The sequence below is a fragment of the Hordeum vulgare genome, chromosome 2H (assembly GCF_904849725.1).
Source record: "Hordeum vulgare subsp. vulgare chromosome 2H, MorexV3_pseudomolecules_assembly, whole genome shotgun sequence".
In the NCBI taxonomy this organism is placed as follows: Eukaryota; Viridiplantae; Streptophyta; class Magnoliopsida; order Poales; family Poaceae; genus Hordeum; species Hordeum vulgare.
The window spans coordinates 68,378,307-68,397,342 of record NC_058519.1 but is presented as its reverse complement, the minus strand read 5'-3'; the positions used below and the strand labels follow the sequence as shown (position 1 = coordinate 68,397,342).

Sequence of the window (19,036 nt, the reverse complement as noted above, 5' to 3'; positions counted from 1 at the left end):
TCGATGAAGTAAGGCATGCTCGATTCGGTAAAGATACCAAGCTTTGGAGAAGGGATGTCACGCGTGTTTATTTAAGAAATATTCGCTAACTAGTTGCTCCCGAACTTCTATTTTATTTTCTAGTGAAAAAGAATGGGCCGTCCTAATATTCTTTTAGGGCCGATGAACCATAGTTGGCAAGCCCGAGCCCAAACTGGCCTATAACCCAACTACTCGAGACCGGCGACTCCCAAGCGGTTCTCTCCTCTGATCTCTCTCGCCCGCCACCGGCCCCGATCTCGGCGATGCCGCCCCTCACGACCCCCAAGTCCGGCGACGCCCTCTTCGCCAGCGTCGAGCGCGTAGTAAGCTTCCAAACCAGAGCCCCTCGCTCCCCGGCCGCCCGTACATCTGCACCCCGCGCTGATCTGGTTGTGTTGGTCTGCAGAACGCGGAGCTCTTCACGCTCACGTACGGCGCCATCGTGCGGCAGCTGCTCACGGATCTCGAAGAGGTCGAGGAGGTCAACAAGCAGCTCGATCAGATGTACGCCCGTTTTCTTAGCTCACCTGCCTCTTAAGTTTCTAGGCAAATTTAGAAACTGCTGATGTCTGATGTACGGGGGTCCATTTGAGGGATCAGATCTAGAAGTAGGAATCTGGGAATTTGCCCTTCTTTACCTAGGGATCACGTCTCAGGGTTTAACAGTGAGCTAGCTGCAATATCCTGAGAATGAGAATCCAAATAGATGTAGCTATGCATTTCTCACCCTAATTGACCGGTGCTCGTGTAGTCTGTGAACAGAAGATTATTATTTTGGTGATCTTGTACCAACTTCTTGATTGAAGAGATTTATCCAACCCGGATTGTATACAACTCCTGGTATTGTCATTGTTGGTGTGGCAACACATCATTTACGTTCCATCGAGCAATGCAGGGAAGGAGATTGTTCAATTGCATTGTGCTCCGATTTTCCAAACTTGTTCTTTTTTTGAACTGAATCGAGGAGCATGGATCCAGCACAGTTAAGAATTATAGCTATGCATCGCTTGGAGAGGAAAGAGGGATGGCGGGACATGAAAGTGAATCACATATGAATTATTAATATGTTTCCTACTATGATTGATGGTTTATACTAGCTTATGTGGTGAATTAACTCTCAAGGCTTGCTGGCAGTTATTACTATGTTTGCTTTATTTTTACTTTTGCTTCGGAAGTGAATCACATACGAACGCTCAGTGTGTTTCCTACTATGGTTGCTGGTTTATAGCTTTTTTAGTGAGTTATTTCTCAGGCTTGCTGGCAGCTATTAAGTATTAATACGATTGCTCTATTTTAACTTTGCTTGGGAAACCTTTTTTCAGTGTTATATCTTATTTAATATTCAGGGGTTACAATATTGGAACTCGATTGGTTGATGAATTCTTGGCCAAGTCAAATGTATCAAACTGCGCTGACTTCAAGGAGACTGCTGATACTATAGCAAAGGTCATTTGCTAAACTTGCTCTTCTTTGGTTGAGATTAGCACAAAAATAATGCATGCATATTTTGAAGTTTTTTACCTGTATTCATGTTCCTAGGCTTGTAAGACAAAATGTTTTACCTGTATTCATGTTCCTAGGCTTTATTTAGTCATTTATTCAACAGAAGTCGACAGTGTAGCAGTTTTTACCACTGTATAACAGTGGTTTCAATTTTATGAGATGCAGACACTCAGCTATGTTTGTCCGTTGGTAGCATTCTTTACTGCTACCGTAACAATGCACAATTCAGGGATATACCATGACTTCTCTTTCTTCTGCAGATTCTGTATGTAGTGCATTAAGCTCATTTCCTTTTAGACACCTCAACTTGTTCAATAATCAAAGGCCCAAGACTCACTACCATATTTTCAAGTTGTTCAACACTTGCTTGCTTCCTAGAACAATCAAATTAGCCCTCTAGCTGGTTCCCTGTCTGCTTATCCTCCTTATGGCTTTATGCTCTGACATTCTCCCTTTTTTTCCTTTCCAAACCAGCTTGGGTTCAAAATGTTCCTGGGTGTGACTGCGACTGTAACCAATTGGGATGCTGAGGGTACAACTTGCAGCTTTGTATTGGAGGACAACCCACTTGTAGATTTTGTTGAGCTTCCTGATACTTGCCAAGGTCTTCAGTATTGCAATGTGTTGAGTGGAGTTATCAGGGGAGCACTAGAAATGGTCTGTTTTCTTTTGCTGCTATATATTTTTATAATTTTCTTTCATCAAACAGTCTAAGAATAAATAATCTATAAAATGGAGCTGGGGTCTGTGACCTCATGCTATTCTATTCTATGAAACTGGCATTAAAAGACTAAACAACTTGCATAATAATGTATACCATTTCCACTTGAGAATTGCATGTTTGTGATATCCAGATCTTAAGGCATATCATGCTGAATGTCTGTCATCCACTGTTGCATGGTACCACCAGTGGCCAACCTGCTACAGCATGAAGTATTATACGCTTGTGTTCTAACTACTGCTAGTTGAAGCGTTCGTGTGAAACAGTCTATTACCAGCTTATGTGATAATTATGGTTCCCAGTGCTGTGATCTTACCAGTTGCAGAAGTCATCTAGCATTCGCTGATCAAGTTTAATTGACGTTATGGTGCAGGTTTCCATGAAGACGGAGGTTACATGGGTCCGCGATATGCTTCGCGGGGACGACGCCTACGAGATGCGGGTGAAGCTCACCAAGCAAGTCCCAGAGGAATACCCCTACAAGGATGACGACTAGTTTCATCGCAAGGGGTATCTCTTCTGCACGGTGGCACTCGTGTGCTCGTCTGGATATCCGTTTTGCTTTCCCTGTGGATGTAATTCTGGTACAACCGTCATGTTTACATGAGGCACCTGTGCATTGTATTTTGCAGCTGCACTGTGTACCGCAGATGTATTGTAGAGATCTTGTATGGTTTTCCTGCTTTGGAACAGTGCTTGGAAATGAAGTGCCTTTACTCTGATTAGCTGCCAAATCTTTTGGGAATAAACTGGTCTGGAAAAGATCTTTTGGAGCTAATTGACAAAGCATTTTCTGCAATGAAGTTATACATTTTTTCAGATTGATAAACTTTTGCGACTTGAAGTTCTAGATTTATCCTATGTCAAACTTTTTGAAGCTTGACAAAGTATACAGACAAAATGTGTTTATTATTTACAATATAAAATATATACCGCCTCCTATCCTTAATAAAGTGTTGCAGTTTTGAACTAACCCCAGTTCAAAACCACGACACTTATTTTGGATAGTAGGGAGCATAATATAAAAATATATTTATGACAATTCTAATCGAATGAAACTGATTTGGTGTTGTAGTAGCATTCATATTTCTTCTCTCTTGCAATTTTTTTTTTGAAAAAAGAAAAAACAGTGGTGCCAGCACATTACATTCCCTTGTGAAATCTATCGAAAAAGCTAGGCACAAAAATTCTCCTTTTTAGAAGGACGAAAACAATATAGGCATTGATATAGACATCCGTTTGCCGGCCAATCTTTCCAGCCATCCTTGGTCGACCTCCTTGAAGCCGGACCTTCCGACGGCAGGCTGGGCATAGAGTTCAATGGTATCGACGGTGCCTCCTCACCATCCCAGCCGTCTCCCCCAGTTGTCATCCCACCGTAACGAGCTTCCAGTATGCTGGACCACCATCTTGCTTAAGCACCCTCCGCGTCGGTTTATTCTTCTGTGACTGCGGTGTCAAGATTGATTCTACAGGTTTATTCTGCTGTGACTTTGAGAACTATCGCCATGTCATTCATGGTTTCGCTGATAGAAACGGTCACCTGTGTCTGGATTAATAATGACAGTAAAAGAGAAGATCAGTACAGCACTCAGACAACACCAAAAATAGAATGCCGAAGGTCCGATTCTGTATCGAAGTTGATAAGAGCAAAGGTAGATCCAGGGAGACAATTTTAACAAACATTAGAAGAAAAAAAAAATACAGTACTACTGCTAAGCATGTATGTAGATCGGGATAGGCGTATTATACTGCAGTTCATGCATGATATAACACCCATGATCAAGCATGTAACAGCAGACATAAAACTGAATTTTGCAGCCACGGGCTTGGGAAAGTGCAACTAAGACACTCATATATGTGTCTGTTGGACAAACCTCCACTGCAAAACGGAAAAGAAATGACAGTTTTTTAGAAACATATATATACTCCAAGCAAAAGCAAAATGCTGAGACATTTCATACGAAAAGATTAAGCCATAAATACCAACTATATGATTATCTTCAAAGATAAGTTATCACGCACAGTAGCAATACCTCATTGTGATTGTTTGCTTCAGCATGAACTGTACCACCTGCTAAGATGACATAATCTGGAGCCGTTATGCTACCATCAAGTGGGTTTAAGCCTTTGTTGTCCATCAAAAGGGATAGAGCTGACGAATCTGGTTTCAACTGTAACAAGTCACTTATGTGAAAAATGTGGAAAGGGCTCGAAAGAACTGAGATGAGTACATTAATAAAACTTCAAAGAGGTCACATGAAGAAATATCTTGACAAACATTTGCAATTTGAGAAAAATAATAACGGATAGTGAGTGTTCTTGAGGCAACACTAACAAGTTTTGGTCTAACAAAAGGATTATTATTTTTGGTCTAACAAGTTTAAGCATGGTAGAAGCATATACCATCGTAAGCAACTGCACACAACCGGAGAGTAAAGAAGAATAAATGGCTAGAAAGTCACCTCCGGAAACTTTCAAGCAGGCAATGAACTTCTTTTCAATGAGGCATCTATGGGATGGATCACATAGCTGATACGAGGATTCAGCAAGAGGTCCGTTGAGGATGTTGTCGCTGTGCTGTTATCTTGTCATTTGGCTTCTGTACTGGCTCTTCTTTTCCTGTGCTAGTTCCTTTGTTCTCAGCAATGAGGTTCCTAAATCCCCCCCCCCCCCCCTCGTGTGCCTTGTGTTGTGTGTTAGGATCTGTCTCGCCATTCTGCTCTGCTTTGCCCATACCTGGATCTGCTACAGCGTTACCATTGTTTGTGCCTGCTGGTAGGATTCCAGTACTATCCTGAATTCAAAAGGAAATCAACGTGTCAAAGAAGAGAATATCACCCCTGGTGTAGTGACTTTTAGGTTTGCATGGCAATTCGTCACTGGATCACTAGGCCTTACTGTCTGAAATTAAGTTTGCATGCAAGTACTCTGGCAACATATTAATTCAGTGTGAACTTGTCCATCAACCCAATTTGATCTAGTAGTACTGGGGCCGGATTTATATCATGAGAGACAATAACGCAGCATTGAATATGAATATCACACCCTAAATACAGAGGTATGAACATGTACTGTATGAAACTTTGAAATCAAAGCCATCTGAGTTCTCTCATCGCAGGAACATAGTACAACCTTTGCTCTAGAAAATAAGATAACATACCATGTTGATGTTCAGAACATCACATATACTCTGGAGCTGCTGAGACCGGACATGGTCACCAATGGTCATCACATGAGCAAACTCCATCTTCTATACAATGAAACCGGACAGTGTCCCTTACAACTATTCTTCTTCTTGTCACAAGTGATATGAGTTTCATAGCAACATGGCAATCATCACATATCTTGAGATTCTTCATTATACGGATAGTTGCTCCTTCAGGGCTGTGAATAAGGCCAAATGCAAGAGCCATTTTCTCGCTGTGATACATAAGATGCTCTTCCTTTTGTTCATCCTCAACATCATGTAGGACAACTCCAAAATTTGGAACATATCCAATCACTTTGATCTGGTCTATCAACGCTCTCAGTTTTCTCGTGATCTGGTTTATCAATTGGTGATTCTTGTCATCTGATGTGAAAACTTGGACCTCGCTTCCTGCTTGAATCCAACTAACACCAGGCTCTTTCCTAACGCCTCTCTCTCTCATCAGCTTCCGGACCTTCACAACACCATCCCATCGGTTTGCTTTTGCATACATGTTAGAAAGCATAACATATGTCCCTACATCATTGGGCTTCAAGTGAAGGATCTGCTCTGCTACTCGATGACCCAGGCCATAGTTTTTATATACCTGGCAAGAACCTAAAAGTGATTTCCATGCAACAACGTCTGTGCCAATATAATTGTTCAATATGAAGTGTTCTGCCTCATCTAGGCGTCCATCTCTGCACAGCAAACCAACCATGCAAGTGTAATGTTCTCTTCCAGGTTTTATTCCCATTTCCTTCATCATAATGTTCAAATAGTAGAGTCCTTCGTCTACAAGTCCCAACTGTGCACAAGCTGACAGCACCCCAACAAAGGTCACATAGGATGGGGCTTCTTCAGCAAACAACATATCATGAAATACAGACATGGCTTCTCTCGCAAGGCCATGATGAGCATAGCCTATTATGATCAAATTCCAAGAGACCACGTCACGCCATGTCATATAAAGGAAGACTCTCCATGCATTATTTATGTTGCCACTTTTTGCATACATGTTAATTAGGGCATTGCAGACAGACAGAGCACCCCAATGCCCAGTTTTCATAGCAGAGGCACTGAGTGCATTGCCGTTTTTCAAGGCTGCAAGACCAGCACAACTGTTCAGAGCAACGGCATAAGTGAACTCATTTGGTTGGACTCCTTCCATTTTCAAGTCCAAGAACAACTGCAATGCCTCTTCAAACATCTCATTTTGGGTATAAGCAGTCATAACAGCTGTCCACGAAACAACATTCTTTTCTGGCAAAACCTCGAACGCGGAATGAGCATCACATGCACACTCACATTTTCCATACATATCAACCAGCGCGCTGCCCACATACACACTTAGCTCGAGCCTCCTCTTCAACGCCTGGGCATGCACTTGACGGCCAAGCAGCAACTCTTTGGTGCTGGCACAATGCCCAAGAACCGCGACATACAACACATGATCCCATTGCTCAACTTCTCCGACCATGCTTCTCACAACACTGACCGAGCAATCAAATTTCCCCTTGTCAAGAAACCCATTTATCATCGAGTTGAACGCAAATGCATTGAAACCAGACACGCCCTCGAACACCTTCACCGCATCCTCCACATGAGCACACTGGCAGTACATATGCAGCAACGCGTTGCAGACATAATGGTGCTCCGCCAGCCCAGACTTGACAGCATGCCCATGGCACTGCCTCCCCATGTCATAACTCCGGACATGGGCCGTCGCGGAGACGGCGGTCGACAGGACGTACTGGTTGAGGCTGAAGTCGGCCGCCCTGAGCAGCGCGAGCGCGTCCCCGTGGCGCCCGGAGGAAGCGTAGCCGGACATGAGGAGGTTCCCGGAGACCGGGTTCCGGGAGGGCATTGCGTCGAACACCTGGTGGGCGAGGGCGAGGCCCAGGCCGCCGCACTTGGCATAGAAGGCGATGAGGTGATTGTGCAGGACGACGTCGAAATGGGCGGCTCTGACCGTCTGCGCGTGGACTGCCTTGCCCGCGGACAGATTGCCGGTGGCCTCCGCTGCGCGAAGCACGGCCACGGACGCGTGCCTCTGGAGAGCGGCGCCGCCGGGACTAGCCATGGGAATGGCGCAGTGACTAACAAGTAGAGTATGGAAAACTGCGACCGGGGAATGGGAATGGCGCAGGGACTACCAGGGGCGGGGGAGCAGAGGCGAGAGGCAGAACCAACGGAGGTCGGCGGAACTAGAGAGGGAGGACGGCCGGGAGGGGCCAGCGACGGCGAGGCACGGTTCGGTACGCCGCCATGGCTGGTAGAGGAGAGGGCCAGAGAGGTGGGAAGGGAAGTTTTTTGGTTAGTGATAGATTTGACAGGGGCAGTTTTGGAATCCCAAAAACCAGAAAAGTTATTCACAGTTTGAATGTACTGAAAAAAATATCTACAGGATATGTTCGTGTCAAAAAATTTATTAACAAACCAACTTATGACTCAATGGTTAGGAACAGTGATATTCTCAACCCACCACACTTCAAGTCCTCGAGAGCGACTACAAGACATCTAATGTGACTTCATAAAAACTTCAGATGATATACGACTCAGTCATTCGAAAGTGGTCATTGAGGTAGGATGTGCATGTATGCATTTAAAGGAATGAGTGTATGCATGTATATATGAACTATTACATCTATACTGAAAGTGCGTTATATCGACTAGAGGATGGGGGGTGAATAGGCGATTTTTAAAATTTCATCACTGAGGAAATTCTTTGTGAGGAAAGTCCTCGATGATGAACTACGAGCAGCGGATTTAGTACATGATCAGGTGTGCAATAATCTTTACAGCAAAATACTCAATGATATTTTAGAGATTTGGTTCACACAGTTCGCAAGTACACAATAAGGAGTTGAAGATTAACTCAGGTGAAGAATTTGATGTTGAGAAAAAATCCAGAGAAAGTCTTCAGACAAATTCTTCAAACAGTGCATATCAAAGTCTTCAACATACAATTTGAGGAAATGAAAGAGTTGAAGAAATAGAACCCGTATCACGATGAAGACAATTGTTGATGACCCAGTTCCAACTGCTGTGACAGTTGTGCGTCTGGTTTGGAGCGACTTGGTATTGAAACCAAAGGACACACAATCCCTACCGTATTCTCCTTGAGCTAAGGACACACAGTCCTCGCCCAACACTCGTGGTAAGTCTTCGGGGCAGACTTCCAAACCCTCACAAACTCGGTCACCCGGCGATCCACAATTGACTGCTGGATGTTCTAGACCATGACGCCTAACCGTCTGGAGGATCCACAGTCCTGAAAGGTAACAGACTTCAGTTCCACACAGGAACAACTTCTTCAGTGATGCTCAATCACTTGGTTTTTGGTTTGGGTTTGGTGTTTGGGGTATTTCCTCACTTGATGATTTTCTCTCGAAGACTCTGAGGAACTTGGGTTGCTCTAAATGACAAGTGTCAGTTTCTCTCGGAGCAACCAACCAGCTAGTGGTTGTGGGGGCGGCTATTTATAGCCTAGGAGCATCCCGCCATGATTTGACATAAATGCCCTGAAATAATGTGACCGTTGGGTGGATAAGATCAGTGAAGTTGCGTGTCGCGGCAACGGTCGAAACTTTCAACTATGAAAATCCTCATGTCTCTCATATTCCTCACTTTGAGGCTTTGGTAGGTTTATGCTTGGGTTGAGCATCATGAGGAAAATCATTCCGTAGTTTTACCTCGACCCCCTTTAACAGTACGGTGTTCCTATGACTCAAGAGTAAAGAAAATGAAACAGAAAGAGTAAATCTTCATGCTTCAAAGTCTTCAGACTGTTTTCTTCAGGACACACCGAATTTCTCATCTTCAATATCTTCATGAGGAATATCAATTTCATCGCAATTTCTTCGCGATCAAAGTGTTCAAGGTAAGACCAAAGTCTTCAGCCGAAGACATACATTTTTAGGGGTCGATATTCATCATATTACTCAAACTCCTCACCGACTTATAGAGTCTGTGTACAGTCACAAACATATTAGTCTCTTAATCTATAAGTCTTCAAACCACCAAAGTTACTAAGGTCACTAGATGCACTTACAATCTCCCCCTTTTTGGTGGTTGATGACAATACGTTAAGTTTTCAACGGGGATAATAATATGAAATGTAAGTACCGAGTTTGAGGAATTTGGAATCAAGATACAAAGAAGCTCCCCCTGAAGATGTGCATATTTTGAGGAATTTGCTTTGCACAACAGATGCACATTTATGATTTATATCATGGAGATCTCCCCATGTATCTTGTAATTCGTGCATACATTTGACATACAAAATGAGGAATTGAAAATGCATGATGAAAAATGGTGTCTGACTAATTTCAGCATGCCTGCATTAATAGACTTTGAGGAATAAGCATGCGAAGAAAAACGTTCAAAAGAGTCAGAGCACCATCGGGCTTAAGTTACAACTCATTACATAAAAAAAATTAGAAGAGCCAAGAGTTTGTAACTTAATAAAGTTTATAAGCCCCATAGTAAATCCCGCTTGAAGACTAACTCTCAGATTCCCTATTCCCTCCCTTTTGTCATCAAGTGACGAAAAGGGATAGATCTGAGGACTAACGTTGTTGAAGAAATTCACTTCTTTGTCGATGTAGAGGCGTGAGCATCCTTGGAGACATGCTTCTTCCTTGGACCAGTTGCAGTGTCTTCTGGTTCTTCATCTGATTCAGCAGTGCGAAATGAAGAAAATGAACGGTCCTTCAAGTCTAGAACTGGACTAGGCTTGCATTTCTTCTTAGGAGGCCACGACCAGTCAAAGTCTTGAGTAAATTCCATTTCCTCAAGTTCCTCAGAAGTCTTCAGATGAGCCAAAGTGGCCCAAGTGCGATCAAATAGCTCATGAAGATAATAATGATTTTTCTTCACTGCATTTTGAGTCTCATTGAGGGTTTTCACAATGGCAGCAAACTGGCGTTTGACCCACTTGTGATTGTGATCGACTTTTTGGTGAACACTGAGGAGAAGCCCTCTGTTAGTCATCACTCTAGGGACAGTTGGGCTTGGAGGATCTTGAGTAGCAGTGTCATCATATGAGGAATATGACTCAGCCTTGCGAAATTGGTCATCAAGGGGCCGATTTCCTTCATCTATCGCAGACTTGCCTTTGCCTTCAACAGGTTCAAAAGATTTCTTGATGACTTTGATAGGCGGTAGATATCCAAGGTGATTCTGAAAGTCAGCTTGATAGTTGATGCATGGTCTGTTCCTGATGAATCGCATGATCCAAGGCGCATAAATATTCAACTCATATGGTGACAAAGCATTGTCAGCCAAAGTCCTCAAGAAGAAATCATGAAGATTCATAGGGATGCCATGAATGACATTGAACAAGATATTCTTCATGATGCCTACGACCTCTTCTTCCTTGTCATGCCCTTTGATAGGTGCGATGGCATAGGACAAGATTTTGTACACGGTTCTGGGCTCATACTTCAAGTCCTGGACCAGAAATCGAGTCCTTGGGGGTTGGTCCTTGGCCAAAAGCTTCATGAGCACTTCCATGAGCTTTTTCGACAGTTCTCGTTCATCATACATCTTAACTGCGTCCTCTGAGGGAATTGATATTGGGAGAGCTCGAAGCAATTCAGTGGCTGGAGCTTTGTAATGCGTGTGCTGAGTCATCCAATCCAATACCCATGCGGTGACGTCTTTTGGGTCACCTGAGATATGCGACATGGCATAAAATTGAAGAATTATGTTTGTGTTCCAATCACTGATATCTGTGCAGAAAGGCAGTAACCCAGCTTCGTGAAGAACATTCAGGACTGGAGCAAAGCAAGGTATTTCCTCCATATCACAGTGAGGAATATGGGTATGATGAAATATCTTATTTCCTCCACAGAGCATAGAGGCATAGTAGTTGAGCTGATTTCTTGTTCAGAACTTTCTGTGTCTGATGCGAAGCTTGTCATATGGATTCTCTCCGACGAAGAACATACGTTCTTCGTAGGATGCTTCTTTCTGAAACTTTGGCCTTTTTGAAAGTGTGTTATATCGACCAGAGGGGGTGCATAGGCGATTTTTAGAATTTCATCGCTGAGGAAATTCCTTGTGAGGAAAGTCCTCAATGATGAATTAAGTGCAACGGAAGTAGTACATGATCAAGTGTGCAAAAACTTCAATAGCAGATTACTTGTTGAAGCTTATGAGATTCGGTTTGCATAATTCGCAAGTACAGAGTAAGCAGGTGAAGATTATGTTAAGTGAAGAATTTGAGGTTGAGGAAATTCAGAGAAAGTCTTCAAACAAATTCTTCAATAGTGCATATCAAAGTTTTCAACATACAATCTGAGGAAATGAAAGAGTTGAAGAAATAGAACTCGTATCACGATGAAGACAATTGTTGATGACCCAGTTCCAACTTATGTGACAGTTGTACGTCTGGTTTGGAGAGTCTTGGTATTGAAACCAAAGGACATAAAGTCCCGAGACACACAGTCACTACCGTATTCTCCTTGAGCTAAGGACAGACGGTCCTCGCCCAACACTCGTGGTAAGTCTTCAGGGCAGACTTCCAAACCCTCACAAACTCGGTCACCCAGCGATCCACAATTGACCGCTGGATGTTCTAGACCATGATGCCTAACCGTATGGAGGATCCACAGTCCTGAAAGGTAACATGCTTCAGTTCCACACAGGAACAAATTCTTCAGCGATGTTCAATCACTTGGTTTTTGGTTTGGGTTTGGTGTTTGGGGTATTTCTTCACTTGATGATTTTCTCTCGAAGACTCTGAGGAATTTGGGTTGCTCTAAATGACAAGTGTTAGTTTCTCTCGGAGCAGCCAACCAGCTAGTGGTTGTGGGGGTGACTATTTATAGCTTGGGAGCATCCCAACATGATTTGACATAAATACCCTTAAATAATGTGACCTTTGGATGGATAAGATCAGTGAGGTGGCGCGTGTTGCGGCAATGGTCGGAACTTTCAACTGTGGAAGTCCTCATGTCTCTCATATTCCTCACTTTGAGGCTTTGGTAGGTTTAGGCTTGGGTTGAGCTTCATGAGGAAAATCATTCCGTAGTTTTACCTCGACCCCCTTTAACAGTACGGTGGTCATATGACTCAAGAGTAAAGAAAATGAAACAAAAAGAGTAAATCTTCATGCTTCACAGTCTTCAGACTGTTTTCTTCAGGACAGACCGAATTCATCATCTTCAATATCTTCATGAGGAATATCAATTTCATCGCAATTTTTTCGCGATCAAAGTCTTCAAGGTAAGACCAAAGTCTTGAGCCGAAGACATACATTTTTAGGGGTCGATATTCATCGTAGTACTCAAACTCCTCAGCGACTGATAGATCATGTGTACACTCACAAACATATTAGTCTCTTAACCTATAAGTCTTCAAACCACAAAAATCACTAAGGGCACTAGATGCACTTACATGTACTATGTTAAAAATGAATATATTTGATACTCCTAGTCTATTTTGGCTAACATAATATTTTAACAAGCTATTCACAGTATTTCATGGTGGTGCTAGTTTGACATCGGAAACTAAAATGGTATTTTTTTCAGGGACCAAAATGGTATTTTGACATCTTTGATTTTGACTAGTGTTGTTTTGAAACTTTCCATTTAAACTAGTGGTACTATGGCAATTTTAACCCTTCAAAAGCGTGAGACCTAACGGCCTCCTCTTTGCTCAGTACGCATGTAATTGCTCACAAATAATGACCTTTGCCTTCCTGCATCTTGGATTTCATGATTTTTTGGGGTCATTTCTATCATCGGTGTCGACTTCACTCTCGCGTGTGTTCGCTTAGTTATGGTAGGAAGGCTTTAAAGGACAAGGAGACTATGGTGTCTCTCGTTCTTCCCCAGTAAAACCCTAGCGACCTCCTTGCTCACATGTTTTTTTCTGATGCGTTTTTGAGATCTAATTGTTTCTTCTTTGTGCTGTTTTTAGGCGAGTGCTCATGCCACAAATAAGTTCAAGATGGAATCTCTATTGTGCTTGACTGGGTTACTGGAAATGGATATTTGTGATGAAACAGACGAGAACATGCCACTCTATACCTACAATAGTAAAATGTTATGTGCATCATGTCACCAAAAATGATATAGGATATCCACACACTTCATCCGCGGCAATATGTCAACACCAACCTGGAAGAAGGATGCCAACATCGTAACTCACGATGGCTCATTTGTTGTGAGTTCACCACAAGTTATGTTGTGCATTGAGCTTCAGTTATTTTCTCTATTTTTTCATGTGTTTCCTTAGAAAAACTCCCGAAATTATCGAATTTGGTATCTGATAGTTGTAAACTAAGTTGAGATTTTCCCCGAAGAGGAGAGGATGATACAACACAGTAGAGGTAAGTATTTTCCTCAATAAGAACCAAGTTTATCGAACCAATAGGAGAACCATGCAAACTCATGTCTTTAGCGCCTACGCACAAAAGAGTAAACACTTGCACCCAACGCTAGCAAGAGAGTTGGCAATCCCCTTGAACTTGTTACTTGCCAGCGATAAGTAGTGATAGATAGATAATTTGATAAATATAAATTGTAAATAAAATGAAATTAAATAATGGCAGCAAGGTATTTAGAGTTTTTGTAATTATATTTGTGAGGAGACTCGGGGGTCATAGTGTTCGCTAGAGGCTTCTTTTTTGAAGAAAACATATAATGGGTAAACAAATTATTGTTGAGCAATTTATAGAAAAGCACATAGTTATGCAATATTTATTCACGACAATGATCATGTATATAGGTATCACGTCCATAAACAAGTAGACCGACTCCTGTCTACATCTACTACTATTACTCCAACCATCGGCCACTATCCAGCATGCATCTAGAGTATTAAGTAAAAACATAGTAATGCTTGGAGGATGCTGACATGATGTAGAGAAAGTAAATCCCATTAATATGAATGAACCCCATCATTTTACCTTCAGTGGCAGCATTACAATACGTGTCATGTCCTTTCAGTCACTGGGATTGAGCACCGCAAGATTAAACCCACTACAACGAACCACTCTCACTTGAAGATAAATCAATCTAGTCGGCCAAACCAAATCGGTAGATCAGAGAGAAATACGAAGCTATAACAGTCATGCATATAAAATACTAGCAAGTATTCAATATCTTTTCGTGAATAATCTGAACATAATCCCACAATTCATCGGATCCCAACAAACACGCCGCAAAGATTGATTATATAAGATGGATCACCACGGGGATCATGGTGATCTTGGCAATGAAGAATATAGCGAGAAAGATAGCCATCTAGGTACTAACTACAGAACTATAGGTCTATAGTGAACTACTCACACATCACCATGGGAGAAGCAAGGCTAATGTAGAGGACCTCCGTGATCGATACCCCCTCTGACAAGGCACCAGAACAGGGCTCTAGATGGGCACACAACAGAATGGAAACTTGCGATGGCAGAAAAAGTGATTCGAGGTATTTGGACTTCATTTGGTACAGTGTCCCTGAAAAGCCAAAAACATGCATAAATAACAACTAGCACCTGGCACTAGGTTAATAGGTTAGTGCTAAAAAATAATATAAAACAACAAGTAAATGCTTAAAATTTATTGTAGAATGATAATATAATAGCATGGAACAATAAAAAATTATAGATGCCTTGGAGATGTATCAACATCCCCAAGCTTAATTCATGCTCGTCCTCGAGTAGGTAAATGATAAAAGAAGAATTTTTGAGGTGACATGCTACCCAACATGCAATATTTTCATGTATGACCATTGAGAAATGATGAATCAACAAACATTAGCATGGTACTATCCATAAACATAAGTAACACAATCATCAACTTTCAAAATATATGATCATTAAAAAATGTTTACCCCCATTCATTTTATCATATTAGCATGCTCTGGCTCCGTCTTAACCACATAAATACAAATGGCAAGCACCATGGTGTTAACACAAGCAATTGGATCGTACTTCTTCACGCGCTTCAACATTTTATACCTCACTCAATACATGAGCGTGTACCATGGGCATGACATATAGGTGGAATAGAATATGATGGTAGGTTTCAAAGGGGTAAAAGTGGAGAAGAAAGTCTCACATCAACTAGGCGAATCAACGGCTATGGGGATGCCCATCAATCAATATCAATGCAAGGAGTAGGGATTGCCATGCAACAGATGCACTAGAGCTATAAGTGTATGAAATATCAAATGAAGCTAAGTGGGAGTGCATCCAACTTGCTTGCTCATGAAGACCTCGGGAATTTGAAGAAGCCCATCATCGGAATATACAAGCCAAGTTCTATAATTAAAAATCCCCATTAGCATATGAAAATGACAAAACATGAGACTCTCTATATGAAAAACATGGTGCTTTCTCTAACCACAAGTGTGGAAAAAGAGGTAGTAGCAATGTCCCTTCTCTCTTTATCTCTCATTTATTTCTTTTTTTATTTTTATTTTCCTTCTTCTCTTTTTTATTTTTCACTTTTTTTATTTTTTTATTTTTTTGTTCAGACTCTCATCCCGACTTGTGGGGGAATCATTGTCTCCATCATCCTTTCCTCACTGAGACAATGCTCTAATAATGATAAATATCACACTTTTATTTACTTACAACTCGATATGGAAAATACTAAACAATATGAATCTATATGAATGCCTCTGATAGTGTACCACGATGTGCAATGGTATAGCATCTGATGGAACTTATGCTTATAGGTGGATGCTTTTTGGTTTATGTAGCTACTATTACTATTACTATATAAGTTGCTGCTACATACCTTGACGTATCTTGGTTCTATGTTTATGCAATACATCAAGATATTGAGCAGCAACTTTGTTGTCTGCACCTATTACTATTACTTCACTTCAAGAGCGCTTATATGCTTGTCTATCTATGTATTAAGTTCATGACGAACGAAGTAATGCTTGGAATAAGATGGCATGATGTAGACAAAGTAAACTCAACCAATATGAATAAACCCCATCATTTTACCCTTAGTAGCAGCAACACAAAGACGCAACTTGTCCCCTTCTGTCACTGGGATATAGAAACTCGCAGGTTGAATCTACTACAACGCACCTCTCTCACCAAAGAAATATCAGTCTAGTTGGCCAAACTATTTCAATAGATCAGAGAGAATTACGAAGCTATCATAATCATGCACATAAGAATCATATTATATATCAGAGGAGACTCAAATATTTATCATGAATAATCTGAACATAAACCCACAATTCATCGGATCCCAACAAACACACCATACAAAAGAGTTACATCATATGGATCAAAGCGAAGATGTGATGATCATTGTATTGAAGATCAAAGAGAGATATTGCCATCTAGGTACTGTTTATCGACCCATGGGTCTGTGGTGAAATACTCACACATCATCATGAGGGTAGAAAGGTTGATGAAGAAGCCCTCCGTGATAGACCCCCCTTTGATAGAGTGCCGAAACAAAGTTCTAGATGGCCTCCCGTCGGAACAAAGACTGGCGACAGCATAAAAAGTGTTTCGAGACCTCCCCCGAAGTGCGTAGGATAGATGGGAATTTATAGGCCAGAGAACGGAGTCGAGAGAGCCACGAGGGGGCCACAAGCCATCAGCCTCCCCAGGTCGTGCCCTGTTGGCTTGTGGGGGCCTCGTGCGCCCTCAAACCTTCTTTTGATGCTCCACAGTCTTGTTTTGGTCCAGAAAAAATCACAAAATGTTTCAGGTCAATTGGACTTTGTTTGGTACTGAAACCTGAAAAGTGGAAAAACACGCAGAAAACAGCAACTCACAATAGGCACTAGGTAAAAAGGTTAGTGCTCAAAAATAATATAAATTGGTATATAAGTGCATAAAAAGTGTTCTAAAATGATGACATAATAGCATGGAACAATAAAAAACTATAGATACGTTGGAGACGTATCAAGCATCCCCAAGCTTAATTCCTGCTCGTCCTCGAGTAGGTATATGATAAAAATAGATTTTTTGATGTGACATGATATCCATGATGTATTATTATACATGTATGCTCATTTATAAACAATGAAATTAACAAATATTAACACAACGATATTTATAAGTATAAGGAGCAAACCAATTAATTTTTCAAAGTGTATGATCCTCAAAGATTGTTTCAACCCTATCCATCTTTATTATATTAGCAAGGCATGGCTCCATCTTCACCACATAACTACAATGTCAAACACCACGGTGCCCAAGCCAGGCAATCGGATCGTACCTTTTCAATATTCATCAACTTTTTATTCTTCGTGCAATACATGAGCGTGAACCATTCGACATAGCATAAAGGTGGAATAGAATAAGGTGGTAGGTTTCAAAGGGGTTGAAAAGTGGAGAAGATAATCTTGTATCAACTAGACGTAACAATGGGCTCTGGATATGCCCATCGATAGATATTGACACAAGGAGTAGGGATGGACATGCAAATGATGCACTAGAGCTATAAGTGTATGAAAGCTCCATAGAAGCTAGGTGGGGTGTGCATCCAACTTGCTTGGTCATGAAGACCTCGGGCATTTGAGGAATCCCGTCATCGGAATATACAAGCCAATTTTATAAAAAAATTGATTCCCACTAGCATATGAATGATATAACATGAGACTCTCTACATGATGAACATGGTGACACTTTGATGCACAAGTCTGGTAAAGGATAGTAGCAAAGTCCATTCTCTCTTTTTCTCTCATTCATTTTTTTATATATGGTGGGCTCATTTGGCATCCCCCATCTTTATTTCCTCACTGGGACAATGCTCTAATAATGATGATTGATACGTCTCCGTTGTATCTACTTTTCCAAACTCTTTTGCCCTTGTTTTGGACTCTAATTTGCATGATTTGAATGGAACTAACCCGGACTAACGTTGTTTTCAGTAGAATTGCAATGGTGTTGTTTTTGCGCAGAAATAAAAGTTCTCGGAATGACCTGGAAATTTACGAGGATTTTTGTGGAATATATAAAAAATACTGGCACAAGAATCAACCGGAGGAGTGGAGAGAGGAGCCCACAAGCCCACCAGGCACGGTCCCCCTGGCCACGCCTAGCAGGCTTGTGGGGCCCTTGGAGCTCCGCCGCCTCCAACTCCAGCTCTATTTAGTCCCTTTCGTCCAGAAAAAAATCAAGGAGAAGAGTTCATTGCGTTTTAAGATACGGAGGCGCCGCCACCACCTGTTCTTCCTCTGGAGGGCAGATTTGGAGTCCGTTCTGGGCTTAGGAGAGGGGAGATCGTCGCCATCGTCATCACCAACCTTCCTTCATCGCCAATTCGATGATGCTCTTCACCGTTCGTGAGTAATCTCATCGTAGGCTTGCTGGACGGTGATGGGTTGGATGAGATCTATCATGTAATCGAGTTAGTTTTGATGGGGATTGATCCCTAGTATCCACTATGTTCTCAGATTGATGTTGCTACTACTTTGCCATGCTTAATGCTTGTCACTAGGGCCCGAGTGCCATGATTTCAGATCTGAAACTATTATGTTCTCGTCAATATATGTGTGTTCTTGATCCTATCTTGCAAGTTATAGTCACCTACTATGTGTTATGACCCGGCAACCCCGGAGTGACAATAGCCGGAACCACTCCCGGAGATGACCATAGTATGAGGAGTTCA

At 41.8% G+C, this 19,036-nt stretch overlaps 2 protein-coding genes across 5 annotated transcripts; one reads left to right on the top strand and one right to left on the bottom strand.

Annotated features, from left to right (window-relative positions):
• The first annotated feature begins 211 nt into the window (after nt 1–211).
• LOC123425061 (trafficking protein particle complex subunit 3) lies at nt 212–2,970 on the top strand. Of its 2 annotated transcripts, XM_045108728.1 has the most exons (5): nt 212–344; nt 428–525; nt 1,368–1,467; nt 1,999–2,181; nt 2,619–2,970. In XM_045108728.1, exons 1-5 carry the CDS (start codon nt 285–287, stop codon nt 2,739–2,741), a joined length of 564 nt encoding a protein of 187 aa, XP_044964663.1. In that variant the 5' UTR covers nt 212–284; the 3' UTR covers nt 2,742–2,970. The 2 variants fall into 2 exon arrangements, with proteins under 2 accessions (XP_044964663.1, XP_044964664.1); XM_045108729.1 differs by lacking the exon at nt 1,999–2,181.
• A 320-nt stretch (nt 2,971–3,290) lies between these two features.
• On the bottom strand, nt 3,291–7,761 carry LOC123425060 (pentatricopeptide repeat-containing protein At5g39680-like). 3 transcript variants are annotated; one of them, XM_045108725.1, is made up of 4 exons: nt 5,409–7,761; nt 4,711–5,042; nt 4,282–4,419; nt 3,291–4,127 (listed from the first exon to the last, which is right to left on the bottom strand). In XM_045108725.1, the coding sequence occupies exon 1, from the start codon at nt 7,516–7,518 to the stop codon at nt 5,464–5,466; it is 2,055 nt and encodes a 684-aa protein (XP_044964660.1). In that variant the 5' UTR covers nt 7,519–7,761; the 3' UTR covers nt 3,291–4,127; nt 4,282–4,419; nt 4,711–5,042; nt 5,409–5,463. The 3 variants fall into 3 exon arrangements, with proteins under 3 accessions (XP_044964660.1, XP_044964661.1, XP_044964662.1); XM_045108726.1 differs by having other exon boundaries at nt 3,291–3,794; XM_045108727.1 differs by having other exon boundaries at nt 4,282–4,409.
• Between the last annotated feature and the right edge of the window lie 11,275 nt (nt 7,762–19,036).